Genomic DNA, 25691 nt, shown 5'->3' with positions numbered 1-25691 from the left:
AGAAGAAAACGATTGCACTACATTAACAAGACCATTTTGTCAATTGTCCAGCACCAAAGGTTCTGCACCTCATTGAGTGGATCATAGCACCTTTGACTGTTACTGATCCCCCCCTCCCACACGGCCAAAAAGGTTAGTTGTGTAAAAATATACCGTTGCATTTTGAAGGAAATTGGGGGGGGTGACTTCTTGTATGAGGTAGCCATAAAGATATCAAAATAAAGGTGAATTTCCCTTGCTCTATTGCCCTTTTATGAGCAACAGTTAGATGGTGTTTTTTATTTTTTTGGTGTTGATCAATTTAGAACAAGAAGACACTTCACACTTTTTACAATTTATTTAACACCAGAAAATGGTACATATCATTTGTTGTTTTCAATGTCCTTCTGCAGTGGTAAAAAAAAAAAAGGTCACCTGTGGTTCATCATGTGGGTGGAATTCTTTTTTTCTCAAACTCCATGGGGAATTTTACACAAGTATATATTATTTTCTTGTTGCCAGAAGAAACAAAATTCTTTTAAAGTGTCCGTGTGGTCGGTTTCGGTGGAAGTAGCAGTCCCAAAAAACAATGTCTTCAGTAGAGGAGTTTTAAGCATGTGGACCAATGGCAGCCGAATGAGTTTTGAATGCATAGAAAAAGATTTAGAGATGACTGCTAGAAAAAAAACAACAATTTCATGTCCATATTACTTTCATTTTTACAAGAAGCAGACGGGGCCAACTTCGACGCCAAATTCCTGATCGGGTGCACCAACATCCATAGGAGCAATGTCAATGATGGGCAGGCGAGATGTTTTCGATGTCTTGTAGTCGATGACTGTCTTGCCCCATGCGCCAGTGTGCGACTATCGAGGGAAGAAACAGAAACGGAAACAAAGGTCAGAATAGAATGAGGACTGTAACTACGCAGCTGTTCCACCCCCACCCCCCCCCCCCCCCTCGTCCGTGTTTGGTGACGGGCTGGACCGCGGATGCTTACCGTGCAGCCATCCTCGCTGACGCTGTATGTGAAGCGGCTGTTGCCCTCGGCTCTGATCTCGATGTCGTTGGATCCCTGGAGCATCAGGGCCTTCTTGAGGTTGCCGGAGGCAGAGTCCATGTAGGCAATGCTGTTCTTGCAGTGGTATGTGATGTTCTGAGAGGCCTGGTTGGACATCAGGCGCATGAAGGTCATCTGGATGCTGACGTCCTCGTGGTCAGCTCCATCGGTGCCATACTGGAACTGCGTAGAGGAGGGGCGAGAGGCGGGGGTATTGGTTTGTTAAACGGTTCTGGTCAATTCTGGTGTAGCTTTTCTGAGAGTATTCCTATTGTATCTCGAGTTATATTGCTAAGTGGTTCAATATTCTCTCTCTTTTTTTTTTTTTTTTTTTGTTATTTATTACCTGGGATCCACCGGTCATGGACTCGCTGAACCAGACGTGCTTCTTGTCTCTGACGTTCTTGCTGAGGTACCAGTTCTTCATGGGGATGGTGGACTCGGCGGGGGAGATGCAGGTCTGGCCGGTCTCCATGTCGCAGTGGACCTTGACGGCGTCAAGAGCAGAGCCCTGGTTGGGGTCGACCCAGTACATGCCTGTCCAAATGCAAGAGCACATCGCACGGTTAGAATTCAAAGTCAATCAGGGGAGGACGATCCAAGAGAAATGCGATCATTGGGGGTGTTAAAACCCCCAAAAAAGCATTGTCAGCGAGGTTTTACCAAGCTATTGCACTTGTAGGACAAAGCTTGGTGTACTTGGCACCTGACCTATTTCCCTTGAATCAAACCTACCGCTCTTCCACTCGGGGTGGCACATCTTCAGGTCACGGCACATGCGGGCGGGGTTCTTCTGAGTGCCATCGGGGCTGCGGATGTTCTCGATCTTGTGGGTCAGGGTCTTGAGGGTGGTGTCGACCTCCATGTCACGGTCGCGCATCATGTTGGGGTCGTCAGCGCGGTAGTGTCCGCCGCGGAAGGGATCTGGGGCCTTCTCCTGAATGGGTTGGCTGATGAAGTCGAAGCCGCTGCCGGGAGGTCCAGGTGGGCCGGGAGGTCCGGGAAGTCCAGGAGCACCCTAAATTTTGCCATGGTGGGATTTTAAATACTAAACTTTTCTGGTTGGGTGGGTGTGTTTCTATGTGTGTATTTGTATGTGAGTGGGGAAAGAAATGTATGTGCTCAAACTTACGGAAGGTCCCAGCTCTCCATTGCGACCACGTGGTCCAGGGGGTCCGATGGGTCCTGGCAGGCCGTTCATGCCATCCTTACCAGGGACACCATTGGATCCAGAGGGTCCCTGTGGAGCAAAAGCCACATCACCTTTTAAAGATCTATTAATCTTACGGGACAACTTGAAATTTGATTTGAGTGTGTTCTAAAGTTCTTTTTCTCACACCTATCACTAAACGTTCTCCTGAGTCATAAGACAAAGCAAAATCTTTCGGTCATACAAAGTGGGCATTTATGTGCCTGTGGAGTGTTGGTCATTGTGTGAGAGTTTGTGTTCTTACTCTGGGTCCAGCGGGTCCAGAGGCACCAGCGGGTCCTTGCTCTCCAGAGGATCCCTATGTGAAAAGGAATAACGCCAAACTTAACCCAAAGTCACCTCAGTGATTTGGAACACCTGATGGAGTGAAAGCTTCTTGACCACCCACGCCTCACAATCCAGGCTATATAGATTGATAGTATAGTTATTTTGCAGAAGTTAGTCAATACCGTGAAATCTTCCGCTAAATTCTTGAAATGTGAAATTACTCACAGCAGGTCCAGGCAGACCCTGCATTCCGGTGAATCCTCTGTGTCCCTTGTGTCCTCTCTCTCCAGCCTCTCCAGCCTCTCCCTTGTCTCCACGACCACCAGCGGGTCCCTAACACAAAGCAACAAGGTAGAGAAAAAGCTTTGATATCAATCCCCCTGACCAAGCAAAGGCTCAATTTGTGGGTAGTTAGCATGTGTATAAATGCATACTATGTGTATATGTGTAATAGGCATTATCACAACTCTGCATGGCATAAAACTTAACCTACATTGGCACCACGGGCACCAGCGGGGCCAGCAGGGCCAAAAGCACCAGCGGCACCCTAGAGAGGGAATAAAAAGGGAAAGCATACTACATTTTAATACGCTAGTCACAACAGTATTTACCAACAGATGGAATACATTGTTTTTACCCATGTTAAACAGTATTTTCTCTACATAGATCTCTTAATGGATCCAAGGAAGCAGGCGGTTGTGACACTCACAGCCTCTCCACGGTCACCAGTCTTGCCGGATGGGCCAACACCTCCGGGGGGTCCAGGAACACCAGGGGCACCAGGAGCTCCAGCAACGCCGGTCTCACCACGGTCTCCCTAAAGATTCACCAGAGAAGCGAATGCCGTCCATCCCAAAGGTTGTGTCAGCAACAATACAGAGGATGTTGGGGTAGCCATCTTTGTTCCCAGGGCCAATATGTATTTACTAAACAAGTACTATCAGATTGTGCATATTTGTTCATACACTAGCATTGTTAATCTTGTTTCAATACATCGTAGATATAATTAATAATTATTTATGTGTCGTATAGTGGAATGCTTACCTTGGGGCCAACAGGTCCATCGCGACCAGGAGCACCATCGTGACCAGTAGATCCCTGAGACATAAACGGTGACATAAGTCAGTTTCCACAATATTCCTTCCTGAATTTCCCCCTCATCTCATCTTAAATTATCTTAATCCATCGCTGTATGTCTTATAGTTTAGTTTTTATTTAGTTACTATGCTCCTTATGGTTGGAACAAACTCGAGGCTCTCAGGTCTGCTCCAACACTTACTACTTTTAAATCCAGGCTCAAAATGTTTATATTTGAAACTGCTTTTCAATGAATAATCTGTTTCAAATTGCACTTTAACCTTTTTTTTTTTTAAATCTTTGCCCTTTTGTCTGATTTGAGATATATTAATAACACAGCATTTCATCAGTTCTACTGACTTTCTAGTTGGGTTTGAGTTCTAACAATCCACGTGGGTCTAGGTTCGTGCCATGTTCAAGTGTGTAGGGCCTTTTCTTGCGGTGATAAGACAATGTCTTTACTGATTTCTATTCAGTACGCATAGCTCACCTCGCGACCAGTCTCTCCGGAAGCACCAGACAGTCCAGGGGGTCCCATGGGTCCTGGGGGTCCACGCTCACCAAGAGCTCCAGAGGATCCCTGCTTTCCAGGCTCACCCTAAACAAAGACAAAAAAGTCAGGAAATAAGTGTGTGCAACATATTGCTGGAGTAATCTGTATATTAATACCATTTTATTTTATTAAAATGTAGAACTGCTTTAACCCTTCAATAGAAAAAATGTTTTAACTCAAAACCTTGTGCAGTTGCATTCTATGCCTTAACTTTTGGCTTGGGTTTCACAAAGCCTAATGTTGGTGTTTTTATTAAAAGTATGTGTTTTCGATCCTGCATCACAACCGTCAGCCAACCGTCTGACAAGATATCCATTTAAAATGTGACCAATCAAGTGAGCCAATCAAAATCGGAGACAAAGACTTACTCCTGGGCCGGGGAGACCAGGGAAACCACGCTCTCCACGCTGTCCTGGCAGACCGAGGATACCACGCTGTCCAGCAATACCCTGAGGTCCAGAGATACCGGGGGCACCCTGTACAGAGAGAGCAGTGGTCAGCCACCTTTCTGCAGACACAAGCATTCCTAATCGATTACTTTGGGTCATTTGGCCGCTCAGTTGGGTGATATCATATCAACAGGCCGCAATGAAAAGACAGGAAACATAGAAAAATGTAGCTGTTTGAAAATTTAAACGATAAACTACTGTAAAATAGCCTCAAGAACCAAGAATATGTGCAAGATCTCCCATCAAATATCACAATATTGTGTTAACATAGAGCTTAAATGGACAGCTGTTCTTAAAGAAATGCTTGTATTTTATGCCATTCACTTGTCCTATAGAGTAATTAAAAATATCCTGATATGATAAGACTAAAAATATGTTTTGGAGGTAAGGTTTTCACATTCAGGGGTGTGTGTTTAGGTGGGTATCTTGGTACTTTTAGGTCCTGGGTCTCAGTCGCATGATATGGACCTGCCTATCATTTTTTAAGGACCTACGGTTCGCGGCTGTGTAACTTTTAAGCATCACTTACAGGGGCTCCATCAGCGCCAACGGATCCTTTCTCTCCGGTAAGTCCTGGGGCTCCAGCAGCACCAGCCTCACCGGGGCGACCAGCGGGACCGGTCTCACCACGACCTCCCTTCTGTCCTTCCTTTCCTGCAGGTCCAACTGGGCCAGGGGGTCCACCAGCTCCCTGGTAACATCAGGAGGACTCAAATTAGACTGACTGACAATTTGGTGTGTTGTTTTGTGATTAGTGTTTTTGAAATAACCTCGCTGAGAGTATAAGAAAATGGCTTATTTGGGCATTGGAAACTTACGGCGGGGCCGGGGGGTCCAACTCTGCCAGCGGATCCAGGGAAACCAGTAGCACCCTACATACACACACAGACACATGCAGAATAATAAGTGTGTCTGCTCTATCAATATGAACAAAAAACTGTATATTTAGAAAAAGTAAAGTATATTGTTATGTATTTCAACCATTATCTTATATATTGCTAAGGTATTGCACGTGTGATACTTACAGGGGATCCAGCACCACCACGAGCACCTTTAGGTCCAGGAGCACCAGCAGGGCCCTGTTGATCAGATCACAGATTAAATAACCTATACAAAATTTGATGAATACCTCGATGTCGATAATTTGCCAATATTTTGTGGATGGCTGTTGGTGCTTTCATAAAATTATCAAACACAATAAACTGCATGACTTTACAGTAATGCACCTAAGAGACAACATTTTACTAAATAGCAGTATTACAAAATCCCCAACGATATGTCATGATATGGATATTATATCTATATATCTCCTAGCAGGAAACAGAATTTGGTTTATGGCCTTGACAAAACTCTTCAAAGTCCTCAGAGTAGCTTGGCATGTGGGGACCGACCTGAGGTCCGCTACCACCAGTGGGTCCAGAAGGTCCGGGAGCACCGGCATCTCCCTTGGGTCCGGTGTCACCACTCTCTCCCTTGGCACCAGGCTGACCATCAGCACCCTGTGGGGAGGCGATACACATTTTAATTAGAAGTTGTTCAATTGGTTCAAGTATGAACAGGTGTGTGTGTGTGTGTGTTTGTGTGTGTGTGTGTGTGTGTGTGTATTTTATATAATTAGCAAGGTTCTCACAGGAGGTCCGGCAAATCCAGCAGGTCCAGGAGGTCCAGACTCTCCACGCTCACCCTGTATGAGAAAAGAAAAAAAAGGTTAAAGGCTAAATACTCATTATCACCTTGTTTCATAGAATCTATGAATTGTTTTGCTTTGTTTTTCAGCATTCTGTGGATGAACCTACAGGGGAACCACGAGGTCCGGTGGATCCAGAAGGTCCGACAGCGCCACCCTCACCCTGGAAACAACGAGGGAGGATAATTTTTTTGTTAGTTGTTCCCATGGCTTTATATATGAATTTTATTTGAGTTATTTATTTATTGCATTTATTCTGACTTTTATATGGTTTCAGTTCATCCTGGTGGATCTCACCTTCTCGCCCTGGGAACCATGAGGTCCGGGGGGTCCAATAGCACCGGTCAGGCCACGTGAGCCGTCCTTTCCGGGTCCACCATCAGCACCTTTGGGTCCTCCATCACCCTGGGTACACACAAAGTAGTTCACTAGATGTAAACATAATTCCAAATGTACAAGGAGTGTGAAATGCGAGGATGTCCATTTTATTTTTTATTTTGGATTATAATTTGTGCAAACTTCATTTACTGTGTAAACTGGGCCGGACATTATAGGTGTCTAAAATATAAAAATATATTTAAATGTACTCTTACATTTCTTGTAAATCACTCTGATGAGAGCATAGGGTGAACCTTTTTAACTAATTACACTATATGATGATTAGCGTAAATTGGTTGCCCCCTTCCTGATTGGATAAGCCCACATGACCAAGCCCACAAGCATTTAGCACTCATTCTTTGTAATCTCCTGTTGTAGAGCATTAAGGTGTAGGAACAAGATTTGAATGATCGGGCTCATGAGCAAGCAAATAAGTTGTAAGGTGTGGTGTTGTAAGGTGTATGTTGTACTCCACATGAATTTACACTGTAAACGTCTACATCAGTGTGGAGCAGAAAGTGTGAACTGTGCTGTCGGGTCATTGGGCGCCTGAGGACTTGGCAGAAGTTCTGAGGACCCTTTACAGAACACTCAATGTTGACTACTTAATTGCGATCATTAAAGCCAAAAGGTTTCAGTGATTCCCTCTCAGTACCTGCCCAAGTGTCTTTTAAGAGGTGCTCTCAGGTGTGTTACTCACTCTCTCTCCCTTAATACCGGGCAGACCGGAAGAGCCACGCTCGCCAGGCATTCCCTGCATTCCTGGGGGTCCCTGACCACCGGGGACACCACTGGCACCAGTCTCTCCCTACACACACACACACACACACACACACACGCAGGAGAAAAAAAAAGGCAGAATGTCATTATTCTGCACTCATATGATTAGCAGCATGCATATGGTTAGCTGTGATATACTATATTGACTGGACAACACACACAAACTGCAAGTTGAAATTGATTTTGACCAATTATGTCAGACTTTTGATTGACAGCCTACCTTAGCACCGTCGTTACCGGAAGGACCAGCGGCACCACGGGGTCCAGTGGGACCAGCAACACCAATGGCTCCGCGCTCGCCGGGGAAACCTCTGTCGCCCTAAGTAAAAGACAGAGGACATCAGACGTCAAAGGTATGTGAACAATACGGTAGACGCCCGGGGTTGTCTCCTGAGACAACCTTCATAGTTTGAATCTGAGTTCAATGTTTACTCACTCTAGGACCAGATGCGCCGAATGGGCCGGCCTCTCCGGGAGCACCCTGTGCAGGAGAGAGAGAGGGGAGGAGGGGGTGGCAAAATCAGTGTCTAAGTGTCCTTTATCCATACCAATGATCTGGTAAAATTTCTCCATTCAGTGTTAGACAGGTAAAAGTATTACAGTACTCAAATTCAGATGTACTTGTGTATCAAAAGTAAAAGCACTTTAACATTCGTCGTTCAATATTATGACGTCATATTTGATCCGTATTGTATTGACCTCGGTTAAGCTTAAGGCCTTGCAGGTACCATTCTGCCCTAGTGGTTTCCTCTTATCAAACTCTAAAAGTCATCCCTCTTTAGAAGCTTACTTTTCTCTTGTCTGAAACGCACAAAATAACCGGATGGGATGTGTGTAATGAAAAAAGTGCTGACATAACATGTCCTCACTTCAGATATGCAATCTTATGTGTGCTACAGTATGTAGTTCACTTGTGTAAGCTGAGAAGTCGCGTGTAACTACCATGTCTGAAATATCTGTACATTTCAAAATATTGGTGCATAACTGCACGTGCATGCCTATTTTATGAGTTTGGCAAGTTGAGATTATGAAATGAAATATGGATGGGTTGGAAATTAATTAAAAAAAAATGGGGCACTAACCTGCTCGCCGGGCTTGCCAGTCTCACCAGTACCACCTTGGGGTCCAGGAAGACCCTGCACAAATGATGAGAAAGAAAATGTATGGTTTTACACCTGAAATTTGATTGGCGACCCTGTTAGAAATGATTTTCTTCACAAAAGGGTGAAGTTCAGGTGGCTGATGTGCTGTAAAAAAAAAACCCCAAAAAACCTACCTGGAATCCGGGAGATCCGGCGGGTCCCTGCTCTCCCTTCTCTCCAGCAGGTCCCTAGAAGAAGAAGAGCAGACAAATTGAAAGGAATCCGTGACGTGGAAATGAACCCTGTAAATATTTCACATTATTCGTCTATCATGTGCCCTCTGATACTTAGTTATGGTAATATGGGATGTCAGATGGTACTTACACCAGGGCCAGCAGGTCCGGGAGCACCAACATCACCGTCTTTGCCAGGGGCACCCTAGGGGGAAACGCATCACAGATGATACATATTTATTTTGAAACAGAACACTTATTTTGGTCGTGGTCATGTCACTTTAAGGCGGCGAGTCCAGCTCAAGACCGATGGAGCTCAAACTTGAGTGCTAGGCTGACTGACAAGGTTTTTCTTTTTGCCAAGGCGGTTCTATTATGCACCAGTCAATTGACTTGTTTTATTTTATTGTTTTATTGTGTTTGAACAACTCAAACATTCTTAATTGTTGTCAAATAGCTGAAAAGTTGAGCAGAAGGTATGGGTATTTTCTGACTTTCTATTTGTTTAAGAAAGAAAACAAAAACATGAATCGTGTAGATTAGACTGTTTTTCATTCAGTGTTAAAAATTACATCAAAATAAATTGCAGATTGGGCTTTGAAGACCCAATCCAATTTCGAGACCTCGAAATGAGTTGACTCGAGCCTCGGGGTTAGGTTCCGTTTATAAACCTGCTTAGTGGTAAACAATTTGCTTAGTACTTACAACAGCGCCAAGAGCACCACCGGGTCCTCTCTCGCCAGGCTTGCCAGCATCACCCTAAAACAAAACAACCAAATGTTCATATTTTCAGTCAAAAAGATAACATTAAACCAGACAACACAGAACCTGGCCGACAAAAGCTGCCGCAACTTTTACTTCCTCTTTTCGTGACTAGGGGGCACAAATATAAAAGCGATCTAAGCATTACTGTATAAGAGGTATTAATCATTTGTACACGATTTGTACTGCTGCACTTTGATGGTAGATGTATGTTATGGCTGTATCTCATTCCTACCGTATATATTCTTCATTTTAATTCTAATTGGGAATCTGATTGGTTTCTTGATTTAATTGTGAGGGTGAGGCATCTTGACATTCACATAAGTGATATAAAGAGGGGCTAAAATTCCCCCCTGGGATAATTAAAGTATTTCTGATTCTGATTCTGATTAAAAATACACCTCGGTTGAGAAATATTTACTAGCATTTTAGGCAGTTTTTGGTAAAAAAATGAAAGTCAACTCACAGAAACTCCCTTGGGTCCGGGGAAACCCATGACTCCAGGCTGTCCTCTGGGTCCACCGGGACCGGGAGGTCCAGAGTTGCCATCTTGTCCAGCAACACCCTGTAAAGCATCAGGAGGGATAAGAATATGGAACAGGTATTTTCGTGTATTTTCCTGTTACATACACGCTCACGTACACATTCTGTACACAAAAAACATATATATTTTTGGTACTTTTTGGTACTTACAGCAGGTCCAACTTTGCCATCGGGGCCAGGGCTTCCGGGGCTACCAGTCACACCCTGGGGAGAGACAGGATGCTCTTAAAACTCTTTTCAAACCCCTCGTGCTTTATATGTTTCACTGCTTAAATCTTTTGTTAATGTTGAATTTTAATGCACCATAGAGCAAAACCCACCTTGGATCCGGGCATTCCAGGCTCACCATTGCGTCCGGACTCGCCGGTTGCTCCCTGAGCTCCCATGGGGCCAGGGCCACCACGCTCACCAGGTCCTCCCTGTCAACAAGGTTTTTGATTTATTCCTCATACTATTTGAATCTTTTGTGTTACTGTTGCTTAAAAAGTCAGATATTGGAAATGCAGCATGTATCAGTGATTATTGAGCTTTAATGTAATTATGACAAATTTTGGTCTAACACGGACTTGAGACTTCTTGGGTGGATGCACAAACTCACCTTGCCTCCAACAGCTCCATCAGCACCAGGGAAACCACGAGCACCATGGGCACCCTAAATAAATGCAAGTACACACACAAAATGTCACAAAACAGGAAGAATAAAATACAAGTAACACAAGTGACACTACTGGAAGTCTGAATCCCCCTGGGAATTTTACGTCTACTATAATGGCTTTCAGCAGAACAAAAAATAAATGCTTTCTATACTGAAATATAAATCTTTATTTGATTATGTTCATGTTGAGTATTGCTTTCCTTGAGATGTTATGGATAAAATACATAAATGATGGATGCAGGTGATGGAGAAGAGAAAGTGACATACGCGCTCTCCAGGGGGTCCACGGGGGCCGGCACCACCGGGCTCTCCACGGCCACCTCTCTTTCCTTCCTCTCCGGAGGGTCCAGGAAGTCCCTGAACACCGGCGGGACCCTGGGAAGCAGAGGAGATAGAACAAACACGTGAAATCAAAGTCAGGTTGGTAAAATAATGTGACGAGGAATGATCGGGAATAGTCCCAGACGGTAGGACGTTGTGATATTTATCAAACTTACAGGCTCTCCCTGGGCACCAGGCTCTCCCTTGGGTCCTTGGGCACCAGTTTCGCCCTGTTGGCAGCATGCGCAGACACAGAAGAAGAAAAAAAATCCGTCAGGCACTGAAACATGGTTTTGACTAGAAAGACTTCTTGCAAAATACCATGCCAACAATCTAATCAAATGGTCTACTCACGTTGTTGCCCTTAGGTCCAGATGCGCCGACGCCTCCCTGGGCTCCAGCGGGGCCACGGGTGCCGGGGAAGCCAGGAGCACCAGCGATACCAACGGCACCCTACACATTGAAAAGGGTGTGAATGTTAGGACACCTGACGTGCTAGGCTTGTTATTATCTGAGAACAATTAGACTGATGAATACACATCATACTTACAGTAGCACCCTTAGCACCAGCAGAACCATCGGAACCAGGGGCACCCTATTATCAAGAAGAGAAAAATGGGGCATTTTAGGTTATTTAGTGACATGTCATTGAGTACATGGTTAAAATAATTCTGACCGTATCAATTGGAATGACTTGACTATAAAGGATTGAATAATATATAAGCCTTACAAGCTTGTGTTATAATAAATGTCGGATTTCAGTTTAATATCACTTGTGGGAAGCCATCTGCAGTGGATGGAAACTACACAATTTTTAGAGGATGAAGAGAAGGTTTTGCTAGAGACAGCAAAGCAAAACAGGAAAGCCTTTGAGCTCTACTCACAGCAGGGCCGGCGGCTCCAGCGGGTCCGGGGTTACCAGCCTCACCGCGGGCTCCTTGGGGTCCCTCAGATCCACGAGCTCCCTGAGGACCAGTCTCTCCCTGTGATAGGAAACAAATCAAACAGCCACGTTTAATGACAGGACAACAAGGCGATTGACAGCGTAAAACTGCATCTGTGTGTGTGTGTGTGTGTGGGGGGGGGGGGGTGCTATTGAAAGTAGCATAGTGCTGTCTGATGGTCTATACAGTAAACTGTTATTGACAGGTATATGATGGGTATTGATTGTTATGGGTATTGATATGATGACGTGATACGGTTTAATTATTCATGAGAATGAGACACACACGGAGCAATTTGGGAGCACGCATTTTTGTCAAGGCTCCTCAAGGGAAAAGTCCCACAGCAGGAGCGCAGAACAAGATTTCCGTTTAATAAGTAGTGCATCCAGCCGCCGGCGATGATTATTGTCAGCAGACTCTTGCAGTTTGCGGTTGGGAAAGGACGTGTTAGGCTGCACTTAATCCTCCTCGAATCCAATGAGATTCCCAACTACTCATTAGGAGCAGTAAATTGGTCCAGACTGCGTGACAGCTGAGCTGGTGCCATTTCCTCCCAAAAATGGGCAGGGTGACGTTGCTCTTAATTCCACCGCAGCTGTAATTCCTAGTCTCCCCTCTCATGATAACAGGGTGGGCAGCTGAGAGGGAAGCAGATACAGCATGCGAGGGGGGGATCACCTTAATTCCAGCACCTCCGGGGAATCCTGGGGCTCCAGCAGGACCGGTGGGTCCCTAGTGGATAAAAAAAACAGATGAGTTTTGAGAAGAGTGTGGACAGAGGTAATGTTAAAGCTATATGATATCCGTTAGACTGTGTGTTGCCAACAGGTAAACTTAAATAGGTGATGGGGACATATGTTCAGACATGCAGAAATTAAGTTCGACTTAAGTTCTACTTACAGGGGGTCCAGCTTGACCGCTGTTTCCATCGTTTCCGCGAGCTCCCTGCAGGGGAGGTTGCAAGGTTACGATTAAGCGTTCATTTAAAAAACGGTCATGTCCTTAACAGCTTCACGTTTGAAGCACATCAGGTGGGTTTTTTTTGAACATTACATTCTTTTTTAAAAAACTTACAGAAGGACCAGCTGCTCCGGGGCGGCCTCTCTCACCGGGAAGACCACGAGAACCCTGGGAAAGAAGAAAGGCACGAATGTTGTGGGACTCTGAGGAAGTGCTTCTGTGTTTTTTTTTCTTCAATTCCTAACATTTATGACCATGAAGCGGTCCTCTTCACAAATAACACCAATTGTGCATTCTGAAGGATGGAGATGCACTCACCATAGAGCCAGGAGTACCATTCTCACCAGGGGAACCAGCCTCTCCCTGTGAAGCAAACGCAGAAGGAAGAAGGGTTTTTAAACCCAGGGCAAAGAAAAATCACATCGGCATCGTGAATCCCCGTAATACAGCCTGAAGTCCTCAGTATTTCCATGAGGTATCCCCATGACTGAAACAGCAGATGTCTGGCTTCTGGAGTTGCTGTCCAGAGGTTGGGGGTTTGGTCGTTACCTTGGGGCCAGCGGGTCCGCCGTCTCCCTTAGCTCCATCCAGACCGCTGAAACCCTGAGGACCAAACGAGACGGTATCAGAACGGTTGGATGCAGCGCGGAGCTTGCAATGGAACTGTGGACGTCGGCGTCCAGTTCGACACTCACTCTGTGTCCCTTGATGCCGGGAAGTCCGGGGGTTCCGGGGAATCCACGGGCTCCCTGCAGGAGAAGAAGAAGAAGAGAAAGAGGAATGAAAAGAGGGAAAGGGAAATGTAAGTATTATACAAGTATTTTTTATATCATTAGGACCATTTATCCTGAATTGTCCTTAATATGTATTGGAAACAGATTATAACATACGTCAGTGTTGTGGAAGGAAATCAGTTGAGGCTAATTGACAGTGTGTGTGTGTGTGTGTGTGTGTGTGTGTGTGTGTGTGTGTGTGTTCGTAGGGCTGGGGGTAGTGCATCAATATGTATTTTTAATGTATTCGATTCGCGATCCTTTGGGGGTTTGAAAATACGATGCATTTGTTTGACTGAGCATTACTTGACCTTTGAACTCTCTGCGTGTCACTCACCTGAGGGCCGGCAGCACCGCGCTCACCAGGACGTCCAGCTTTGCCGGGCTCACCCTGTAGGACACACACACACACACAGCGCTGTTGGCAACAGATTCATGTGTACCACTATGTCTAATACATCTGAATTTGCGCCGACATTGACTTTGTGCTGTAGGAGCATCGAGGACGTCAACATCAAGACAAATGTTAAGATGGTTGCAAACATGCGTGCTCCTTCTTACTTTACTTCAAATAATCAACGGAACACTCACATCCTCTCCGTTCTTTCCAGGGGGGCCGGCAATTCCACGAGCACCCATGGCGCCCTAACATGATGAAACAAGGGATTATTAAGAAGATGAATGTTTAATTTTGACGTCTAATCTTTCAAATGAGCTGCTACATATCCAATAATATGTGGAATAGTGGACTGTGTGTGTGTGTGTGTGTGTGTGTGTGTGTGTGTGTGTGTGTGTGTGTGTGTGTGTGTGTGTGTGTGTGTGTGGATGGGTGGACTGATGTGGGGTTGGGGTGGGGAGGGGTGAGTTGAGAGGAGGGATGTGTTTACACTCCGCATATGTGTGTCAGTGAGGCACTGGGACAGGAAGTACAACAGAGAGTACAGGTGGTGGAGCAGTACGAACAGAACAAGTTCAATCAGGGTCGAATGGACAGGGTCAGCACACCAGTATTTTACACATACACACACACACACACACACACACACATTTACACACACACACACACACACACACACAGCCACACACACACACACACACACACACACACACACGTACACATGCACACACACACACACACCACCCTGATTTCATCTGGGTAGATAGGATACTTAAGATAAGATAACTGTGTATACTCACGCTAGCACCGGGCTCACCAGGCTCGCCTGGGGGACCAGAGAAACCCTGAGGACCCTGTGAGACAGCAAAGACAGAGCACGTCAACAGAATGCGGTTGTCTTTTCAAGTGCACACACGTTTCGATAAGATTTCACATGTATCTGGTGTGAGTGTTAATCCGTCAACGACTTTGATTTTTTGAGGTTACTTACAGAGGATCCGGAAGGTCCGGGAGGACCACGGGGACCCATGGGACCCTGTCGATCAAAATAATAAGATGTTAGACTCTACCCGTGTAAAAGGAGGGAGGTATCAAACTCCAACCAAGTCTACATCACTTAGGATAGAGAAGACAGCATCTACTGTTGACACTTGCTTTATACGTGATTATGCAAAATAATCATGTAACAATCGTCATCAAACAATCATAACAATATTGATGTTTTATATATGATTTCTGCCAATCTGGATATTATAATGGTATCAGGTCAAAATACTATTTATCAATAGATTACAACTTGAATTCTACATGTAAAGTAACAGAGGTTTACAACTTCTTGACATTTTTTGGTTTTACAATTCTTCTTAACAAACCACGGAGGTGCTATTTCGGGGTTTTCATACCATTGGGCCAGGAACAGGGGGGCCGCTGGATTTGGAGTGATCGACGTAGCCCATTTGAGGAGAGAAGTTCTGTGGGGAGAAAATGACATAATCAATCACTGCTTATCACAACAACGCCTCGAATCAAAACGTTCATCGGTGATATATTTTAGAGGAGGATAAGAAAACTTGTAAACATCATTTTTGTGTTATATGTGTATTATGTAACCGACTAAAAAAAACAACCCACAAAATGTCAGAGAGGGGCGCCTGAACTGCCCCTTCTTTTGGGGGTTTCTTCTTTTAAAGGTAATTTAGTGGTCAACTGGGATAGTGTTGACAGCCTTGTGTCATTTTAACTAAGTTCAAATTTAGTTAAAAGGCAGTAGGAAAATGAAATGGCCGTCCTGAAAGGGCGTCCCTCTTACGGGCCCCGTCTCAAGGTTGCTTCCTATTTGCACTTGGTTTTCGGGGAGATTTTCCCGACCCACCTGAGGTACACTTGACTTGACTTCTAGAATTCTGGAATGCGGATTATATTATGGGGTGAAATGGAGCAAAAGAGTGTGGTCTCGCTTCGACGGGCCCTTCCTACAATACTCACAGTATAAGGACTACGGGTTTTGCAGAGTTTATTTATCTCCTGCTCCTTTAGACCTATTTCCCCAAAAACAGCAATCCTGGACCTGTGGAGCTGTCCACGCTGCCAGTGCTGAAGCGGGCAAGGAGAGTGGTTGCCTCTCTCTGGCTTAAAAAAACAAACCTTACATGGGGCTTGTCTCTCAGCATGTCTCTGCTGAGAGACTCAAGGTTGATGTCGTGGTTCTAAGATCGGGGAAGTAGGGGGGGTCGGCCTCGTTCCGTGGATTAGGCCTCATGCCAAATTGGTGCAGGGTGGACATGGTGCCAGCCTCGACGATGGAACTGAACGTAGACCTCGCTTCGGGCCTAACTCAACTCTGACTATGAGAACAAGCACAACTTACTCCGCCAAGGCCAGGGGTTCCGGGGGGTCCAGGAGGTCCGGGGAGGCCGGGCTGGCCGTCCAATCCATCGTTGCCGGGAGGACCGGGAGGACCCTGATTAAACAAAGGAGGCAAATTCTACTTAATAACATGTCATCTATTATTCAAAATAATTCACTTCCTATGGGGGTATATTTCTCCTGTCAGTCCCACAAAAGCGCTCTGTTTAGGCAATGTAGAAATGGGTTTAATTTATTTACAGAAATTAAATTAATCCAAAAAAGATTTACAAAAAGCCCTTTTTTCATGTCTAAATTACATCAAAATACTTGAAAGACTATGAAGGTTATAAATGAATGCTCACTCATTTAGTTTCTGCATTATTTTATAGATTATCAATGCAGGATTTGATGTTTGGTTAATGACCTTGACCTTTCAATGACCTTTTGATCTGATGACCTTTGCATGAAGGTTCATATCATGACGGAGGCCGGGCCGTGGACGCAAAGCAGTCTGCATTGTATTTTTTATTATTATATTAAATCATGAATGCTATTTTGACTGGTCAAGGTTTAAGTAGGACTCATTCAGAAAGGTTGAAAAACACATTCATCCGATTATAATCAGCGACAAACCCCTAAATAATGAAGTTTCATGAATGAATGAATTCATCCAAAAACAAGGAAGAAGTTCACAGGCGGGTGTGATTTCATTTGCAAATGATATTTTCTTTAAATCTGTTCCGACAGGTCTGATGTTGCCTCATTAGGACGGCGTGTGGAGTGAGCCGGGAACCTACCCTGTCTCCCTTTTCACCAACGTTGTCCTTATCCTGAGAGGAGGCGGAGAAAAATACGACATTTTGAGAAGGTACGCTTGACCACAATGTCTATTTCTATACCCCGACATCACACATGCTTTTTGAACCGGGACGCCATCGCAACGAGGACTTGGAAACACACATGCAGATTATCGGTGATTACTCAGGACCTCGCGAGGCTCAGGTTAAAGTGGATTTCACAGACTACGTTCACAAACAAAGCGAACGCCACCAGAAATTCCGGCTAAACCCAGGATGATTAACAATCGTTTGAGGCCAGAAACCTATACAACGTTTATCAATAGTGTCTTCAATCAAAAACCCAAAGTATAAATACACGTCCATTACGTACCTCTGGTGGTGCTGGAGAACCTAAGGAACCAATAAAGAAGGATAATATGTCAACACTTGTACATAATTAAGTCAGTAAATATTTAGGAATATATTTCAATATGTATATTTTTCAACTTATTTTATTTATTTATATAGTTAGTAAATTAAGTATATATTCATAAGTATACACTTATACATATATACTTAATATATATATTAAGAGCATGCTGTAGGCCTGTGTTGGTGTGAGGTCAGGGTAAGTAAGTGTGTCAAAGCTGCCGTTCCAAGGCAGGGCACGACTTCAAACCTCGTTACGGTACTGTGTCGAAATAAAGTCACAGTGGTTAAAAAAAAACTTGAATAGAATCGGGCCAAATCGTATGGACACGCGAGCCCCGTTTAAACGCCGTAGAACCCCTACAGGCGGCTCTGAAGGAGGGGAGACAAACTCATTCTCAGACAAATCCAACGAGGAGGGGTATAATCCGTCATTGAAGAAAACAATAAAAATACGTTTTTCATTAAAAAAATCAAAGCGTAATCCAAAGCGAATCTTTGTCGGATTCAAATCCTCAAGAAATGAATATGGTCGGCTTAGGGCCTTATAGTCCACGTTAGGCCAGTGAGCCCATGGGGCCTCAAATGGGCCTAGGGGGCCACTAGGGGGCGCCACGACAGACAGTTAACGCTGAGAGTGATCAAGGGTGGGTACCATCATCGGGGCAGAAGGGGCAGCACTCTCCGTCGGGGATGATGGGGTCAGCGCAGTCGGAGGTGTCCTCGCAGATCACCTCGTCGCACATGACCGTCCCGCTGTCGCACACGCAGATCTGACAGGGCTCTGGCTTCCACACATCCTTGTCGTTGTACAACTGTCCATCTAGCGTGCAGCTGCTGAACGTGCCTGAGGGGGAAAGGGGGGGACGGAGGAATTATTGCGAGCGATCGGGAGTAAAAAAAAAAAAGGTGGTTCGAATAAGGCATTGAGGAGGACACCTCTGTGAGCGAGCCGGCCAGGAGCCGGTTTAAACGAGGCGAGACGTGGTGGTTTTAAAGCAGGCACTAAGTTGGACACCAATATGAGGTGGGAAGCTGTTTAAGCAAGGTAAGCAATTACAAGGTAATGGAACCTATTTTATAACGCCCATCCCAACATAGACAACATAGACTTCGACCATTGTCATCACAATACAAATCTAATCAAGTTATTACTGGCAGGTCAAAGGTCAAGCAACCTTTCAAGTCAGGTTAGCTTCACATGGTCAATGTTGAAAAGCGTGAGTAACGACTCGTGTTCACTAACGATAAATTGAAGACGAATTTGTTGAATTGTTAACTTGAAATGGTATTTTGTCCAGCGCACCGTTTATGTTACGTTGTCCTTTGTATGTCATATTAAAACGTTTGAATACAATTGTATTTTAGGAAAAAAATAATAAGAAATGAATTAAATTACTATGTAATTGCTGGATATAAAGTCTCTCGAAACAATACGTTAGGCCATGAAATCAGGCGGGGAAGCAGTTTACAGCATACGTTTCAAATATTTGCACGTTTGTTTAAAGTTGACCGCTGAACGTTTCGGTGGGAAACTGAAATGTTTTTTCAATTCAAATGTGGTTTTGGTGAGTTGGAAGGGTTGGCCATTTCAACCATACGAGGACGATGATGTTATATTTAGGGAGGGTCATTATTTTGAGGCTGCAGTTACGCCTTGGCGGCCAGGAGGGGGCGCCGTTCACCTGTGAGTGCGCTCCTCAGCACACCCTGGCGCGCTGACGTCTGCACACATTTACAGACCGTTTTCCATTATCCTTGTGCCAAATAATGTATTCTTGTTTCTCACCAACTTGCTGCTTAATTTAGTGTTTAACTGCCGGGGAGAAATAAGAAAGCCTTTTTTTTTTTTTGGCACAAAACTATCTCCATCTGTTCAGCAGTGATGCCATAATTAGAAAAACGGGCGCATGTAAAATAGTTTGAGAGAGACTTGAGCTTTTTTTTTTTTTTTTCCCCCGAACTGGTGATTTTAAGTCACTTGCACACAAAATTACATTTGATTAAGCGTTTTTATAATAAAAAAAAATAAAGTTCTTAGTCGTCTGTAGTCTGATCCCCACGTCCCCTGGCCAAAGTTTCAACAGGCGCAACAACTTCCCCTGGTGCGCTCCTTTTACTGCAGGGCGCAATAAACATCTGGATCTGCTCCCCAGTGAGAGACGATCCCCAAACAAAGGAAATGATACTCCCAAGAAAATAAAACTTACTTATCCCCCTTTATATATAACGTGTGTATATATATATATATATATATATATGTGTATATATATATATATATATATACAGTATATATATATATATATAACACATTTTCACATCTCTGCTCACTACATGGGAGCCATGTCTCCAGCAGAACATCATCAACCCAAAAGTGCTTTCCCGATCTTGTGCAAACCCCCCCCCCCCCCCCCCAAAAAAACCAAAAACGTTTAAAGGAGTTCAAAACGTTTTTAAAAATTCCTACTTACTGTCATCCTCGCCTTGACCCCTGGCCAAAAGCACTGTTGCGCTGAGCAGCAGCGCTAACCGAATATCCACAAAGCTGAACATGTCTAGAAGTCAGACATGTAGACTCTTTGAGGCAAGGGGGGGAATCCTGTCTCTCCTCAGACGCTCATGCAAGTCAGGGTCCTGTCTGTGCAACTCCAATCCAGACCCCAGCAGAAACTCCCGACTGCCTAAACCAATGGGCCAGCATGGCTTTTATATGGGGGAAAGTTTTTTTGGGGAGGTCCTGTTGCAGAGCAGGGATGCTGCGCATCGTGCACGTCCCTCCTCCATCTCAATGAGGGGCCCGCCTTAAAACACGCTGCACACAAGTTCACTTTTTGACTGTTCAACGTGGATGCCTTGCTCCATTTGGATATCATCTGCAGGTTGGCGGTGGATTTTTCCTGAAGTGGAGCTTGTGAATTTACCCCCAGCCTTCGTTTGGATGGCCTTTTTCTTAAATGCTTGGACCTTTGGATAAATAGATTTTTTTAACAGAGTAAATTATTTGCATTGTTTCACTGTGGGGTAGTGACATTTTCCTAGAGACGTTCCTGTTGTAACTTGTTTGGAGGCTTGATTTTTGCTCATGTTAAAAAAAAAAAAAGTGGTGCTGGTGTTAAAGTAACATTTGCAGATGAAGGCAGCATTATTTATAACCACAAGGGCAAGATTAAAATGCATATTAATTTCATGTTTATTTAAATTCCGTCTCTACATTTTTCCTGTGAAAGTATTTGCAAATATTAGAAACAAGATACGTTAAGATAAGATCAGACTCCATTAATCCCCGAGGATATTCTATGCTACAGCAGCAAAAATGGTTTCAAGACCGGGACGAGAAATGACATCAAAGGACACGTGTACACGTCCATCAAATCATGTTCACGTCATTTTTCATCTGGCGATCATATGCATTGTTTTAAGATACAGAACATACTTGTATTTGTGAATGTACACCAATAAAATTGGTCCTGAATGATGGTTCTGGCTCAGCTGTGGCCCTTCCTCCTGCATGGTTGTCATGCAGAACCAAGCAAAGTGGGATGCAGATCACATGTGATTTTACCTGCAGACTCTTTCGGGAACATGTGTATTTATTGACGTCAGCATTAAGGGTCCACAAGAGTTATACGTTATGCATCATCAATTTTCACAATTTTTTTATCACACATCGCACGTCCTTCACGATACGGGGTTTACGTGCATCAAGCGGATGAGGCCTGGCCCACCCCATATGATGTTTGACATGGAGGAGAGACTGTGAAAGAGAGTTAGTCACTGAGCGAGAGAGAGAGAGAGGGAGGGAGAGAGAGGGGGGGGGGGGGGAGCGAGGGGGGGGGGAGAGAGAGAGGAGAATTTGGCAGGGTCTCAAAGCACTGTGCTTGCACTGTGGACACGTTGCAGCTTCTCTTTAACTACACGGTCCAGTCTCCGTTTGTCCTCCTCTCACACGCACGGCTCAGCGGACCACGTCCTGGCTTCAACGGCTGACATTTCTAAAATACATCAGTGTCAGCCATGTTGATGTCAAATTGGTATCATTTCTGATGTATTCTATGATTCGTTCGTAATTGCAATGGGGTTGTGCGTGGTGCCAGCCGCCTGCTCCGGTCAGGTGATGCCGTCGGTTTGTAGGTTGTTGTGTTTGTGAAAGATCTGGACACTTCATTGAATAAAACACATCATTTGGCAGCGACTTTACAGTGTAAGCTCATTCTGGTCATATGGTCTTAATTGTAGCTTTGTGCTTTTAGGATCTGACACCGCCCCCCCAGATACCTGCGTCTTCTGAGGAGAGATTATTGACGGAGTCATATAGCGATCATGTTCATAAGGAAGGTGTCGGTTTCAACTTCTACGTCCTTTAATTTGAAGATGAGCAGTGAAGTGACATGGATTCATGTACCTCAAAAAACAACACTACTACTACTTATTACTAATAATTAGAATAATAACAATAATACAAAAAATGCACATGCAAACAGCACGCCCATGACTCTGTCTTTTCTTTCTGCTTCATTTTTTCGGCTCAGATCAAGACACGCGGCGTTTTTTTTATGGCGAGGCTTGAGCTGCGGTGAAAATTACTGCTTTCAATGCGATAAGTGGATTTTTGCCTCAACATAAGCAGGTATTTTTTCAGCGTCTGTTCCCCATCTAATGAAAGCCGCTCAGCGGCTTCAACACCTACCATTAACAGATAGGCAGCTGTCTGTTACCATGGCGGCGCTCATTTTCTATAGGGCGTGTGAAGTTTCAGGGCACGTGCACTTAAGTGACAGCGATAGCCTTCTGTACATCGCCTTCCATAAACGGTACGATGCTGTTGCGTATCGTAAGTGTGAGGTGAGTTTTAATGTGTAGCTCCGCTGGTACAGTGTGGTTAAAACGGGCATGAATGGCAGGGATTTAATATTCTCATATACCAGGCTTTACCAACCTACCCAAAATGCATATGAATCAAGAGGCGTGTCAATGATTTTCTAAAACCTATAAATCAATTTGGATCCATGACCGGTGCTTTTTATTTTTACGTGCTGATTCTACTGTATATTTCATCTCCAAGTGGGGCTGCCATGGTGATATAAAGTTTTATCAATGCCAAATTATTACCTCATTAAAGTCATTTACGGTGCCAAGCCTCGGGCGCAAGGTTGAATTGAGGCTTTTTGGGAAGACCCACCAATTTCCTGACTCTGACCTAATAAGAAAAAAAAGGATGATTACTGGGGGAAGGGTTTGCTTCAGTATATTCCGAGTAGATCCGTTTGATTGAGGCGGCGAGTGGGACATGTCTGCCTTTCGGACAATGCGGCACATTCTGAGCTGAGTTTCCATGAGGGAGACGAGGTAGAGGCTCACAGGACGACCTTTAAATAGAACCGCTTATTTTCCCGTGTTTGCCTTGGACTCAAGCTGCTGCAATCTATAATACGTTTTGTTGTGTGCGCGTGCATGTGTTTGTGTGTGTTTGTGTGTGTGTGTGTGGGCGTGCGTGTGTGTGTGTGTGTGTGTGTGTGTGTGTGTGTGTGTGTGTGTGTGTGTGTGTGTGTGTGTGTGTGGCCGCTTGTGCATGCGTGTGTGTCTACCCCAGAGTTCAGGCTGGTGGTTTTTGGGGCGGAATCACTCCCAAATGAGAGTTTGGAGCTTCGCTTACGTCTGAATATAGCTGGAGCGTGTTTACACACAGGTAGTAGGAACCAGGACGAGCAACGCATTCATTTTGGGTCAACGCCTCTGTCCTAGAGGCGACTAGGAGTTCCTGAGTCGGTCAATACAACCTTGGTAATATACTGATCCATTATCCGGGGAGGAGGGGGAAAGCAGCCGAGGCTTGGTGCCGTTTGAAGTGCGTGCCTGAGACCGAGGCGCTCACAGCTTTCTCATTACTTTTCCACCTGTTGATGAGCGCGGCCTGAACGTTTCCCATAATGAAGCCCCAACAGGTTTTCCCCTGAGAAGCCTTCACGGACGGGAGGCGTTTGATGTTGGAAGAACTGCGTCTTTGTTTGAAAGCCTCACCGGAGGGTGGAACAGCGGGGCGACCATTAACGGCGTTAATTGTTATAATTTGAAAATAACGAACGGGAATTTTCTACAGGTACAGTATGCGCTCTCCCAAGTTTGATCCCCTCCCCATTTGAAGGCGAAGGCATTTGGAAATTGAATTTCTGACGTTTCCCATAATAAAAATAGAGATGAGCGATCAGGGGAATAGTATCACGAGTGTCGCCCCAGTTAATCTGAATTTGGTAGATAACACAGGTTTACTGTACATGGATTTACTTTGTTCCGCTCCAGCTTGAAAAATAGCTAAAACTCAGCATTCCCCAGCCAGCCTCTGAGCCAGAGCCAGCAAGACAGAGCATCTGCCTGGCCCTGTCCACGTGTTTCTACTTGTAGGACTTGGAGCTTTCACCAAACGTGCTCCAAAAGCGCTCAGTGCCAAAAGTTCTTTCTCTCTGTCCAACACACTGTCTCTCTCTCTTTTTTTCTCGCTCTCTCTCTCTTCTTTCCTCGTTCTCTCCTTTCTGTGTCTTTTTCCTCTTTCCTTCTCGTTCTTCCAATCACCGCCCGGAGAACCTGATTTTTTCATTTTTCATCTTCACAACGGCGCAGGGGTCTTTTACGCCCCAGGATTTTACGCCTCCAGTGTTTCACTGTGCTCCAAAATAATTGAAGTTTTGCAATAAGGCCAATATAAGTCATTATGCCTTAGTTATATGCTATTATGATGTCTGTCAAGTACCCTCAATTACAAGTTTGAGCTTATTTTTCATGTTTTCTTTAGGTAGTCGCCTATTGTACACTAGCCCCAGCTATCTGAAAAATAAATGACAGGGTACTAGCCTGAAAATTGTACAGTGTTTTCAAATAAAATCAGTAACACAATAGAACTGAAAATGTCTGTTATCAGGCTTGGCAGCACACTGTTATTTCATATTGTATCCTCAAAATCGGGCTGCATGTACAAAGCTTAATTGTTTATCTTTACAAAGGGATTGAAATAGATGTCCCAAATACATTTTTTTTTTAACTTTTAATAGATTCTAACAGATCCGACGGATTCAAAAGCTCCATACCTGCCTCCTGAAGGCACACGCACACCACATGAAGGAGAAAGAAAAGGGACATTCCGCAGATAATCTAATATAACTGCACAGATCACTTTACATTGTCCAGATCCCCAAAGCAGAGGTTATATCGGGCATATCTTGCATGGGTGGAAATGGATGCAACTGTCAGGCCCCCATCACACATCCAGGAGGTTGTTGGTGTAAAAGAAGGCATCATCCAACGGGCTTATTCCGTGACCCAAGGCCTAACTGAGCAAAGACCCGAATCGTTATGAGAGCATTGCAGCTCAATGAATAAAGCCTGTTACACAAGTGAACCGACGGAAAGGCTCCTCTCCGAACCCGAATACGCCGAATAATATCGTCCAGTTCCGTCCTCACCTCCCCAGCTTCATTCAGTGTCGGACTAAGTGCATGAAACTAAATGGGGACTTATGTATAAACTTCCAAATACAGAGTGGTCGCCCAGAGCACGGCTTCGACCGTTAGTTCTACTGGAGTCTCCTTGTGAACTGCAGTCATCCCCCAAATCGCGCTTCTTTTCTGCTTTGTCTCTGGGTTGGCTCTGGTTCTTGTCATCTGAGCATCCCTACACACTGGTCATTTCGACCAGGTCTTTTTATGCACCAGCCGCCGCAGACGTGTTAAAACGTCAGTATACGATGCTGAATCGACTGCTCTGTGAATATACAGATCTCTACAGGGATTAGATTTGGTCCCTGATCAGTCAGTCCTCCTGTATCCAGAGAGCGTATTTGCACCCCTCTGGGAATGGGTTGGGAATCGGGAATGTGTGAGGAAATTTCATAAATTACACATTACACCTGCTGTAACCGACTGTACTTCAAGGATCAGTTGTGGTCGAGGCCTTAAAATTCTGGATTTCCGAAGTGTATCCCCTTTTTGACGTTCACCCTGCATGTGTGCATAGGTCGATTTTTATTCCCGCGG

At 44.7% G+C, this 25691-nt stretch overlaps 1 protein-coding gene across 1 annotated transcript; it reads right to left on the bottom strand.

The window, feature by feature from the left end:
- Nucleotides 1–322: 322 nt before the first annotated feature.
- Nucleotides 323–20339, bottom strand: col1a1b (collagen, type I, alpha 1b). The gene is made up of 51 exons (XM_080021419.1): nucleotides 20139–20339; nucleotides 18323–18514; nucleotides 17630–17649; nucleotides 17257–17289; nucleotides 16479–16571; nucleotides 15514–15582; nucleotides 15102–15146; nucleotides 14911–14964; nucleotides 14305–14358; nucleotides 14051–14104; nucleotides 13636–13689; nucleotides 13490–13543; nucleotides 13259–13303; nucleotides 13055–13108; nucleotides 12881–12925; nucleotides 12659–12712; nucleotides 11921–12019; nucleotides 11587–11631; nucleotides 11391–11489; nucleotides 11213–11266; nucleotides 10983–11090; nucleotides 10659–10712; nucleotides 10381–10479; nucleotides 10211–10264; nucleotides 9984–10082; nucleotides 9461–9514; nucleotides 8907–8960; nucleotides 8717–8770; nucleotides 8523–8576; nucleotides 7877–7921; nucleotides 7661–7759; nucleotides 7361–7468; nucleotides 6580–6687; nucleotides 6392–6445; nucleotides 6226–6279; nucleotides 5987–6094; nucleotides 5621–5674; nucleotides 5414–5467; nucleotides 5125–5286; nucleotides 4515–4622; nucleotides 4084–4191; nucleotides 3561–3614; nucleotides 3226–3333; nucleotides 3010–3063; nucleotides 2742–2849; nucleotides 2494–2547; nucleotides 2172–2279; nucleotides 1775–2057; nucleotides 1386–1576; nucleotides 980–1222; nucleotides 323–845 (listed from the first exon to the last, which is right to left on the bottom strand). The coding sequence occupies exons 1-51, from the start codon at nucleotides 20218–20220 to the stop codon at nucleotides 699–701; spliced, it is 4341 nt and encodes a 1446-aa protein (XP_079877545.1). The 5' UTR covers nucleotides 20221–20339; the 3' UTR covers nucleotides 323–698.
- Between the last annotated feature and the right edge of the window lie 5352 nt (nucleotides 20340–25691).

The sequence above is a fragment of the Zeus faber genome, assembly GCF_960531495.2.
Source record: "Zeus faber genome assembly, chromosome: 20".
NCBI lineage: Eukaryota > Metazoa > Chordata > Actinopteri > Zeiformes > Zeidae > Zeus > Zeus faber.
The sequence above is the reverse complement of the archived record's forward strand: the minus strand, read 5'-3'. Positions and strand labels throughout refer to the sequence as shown.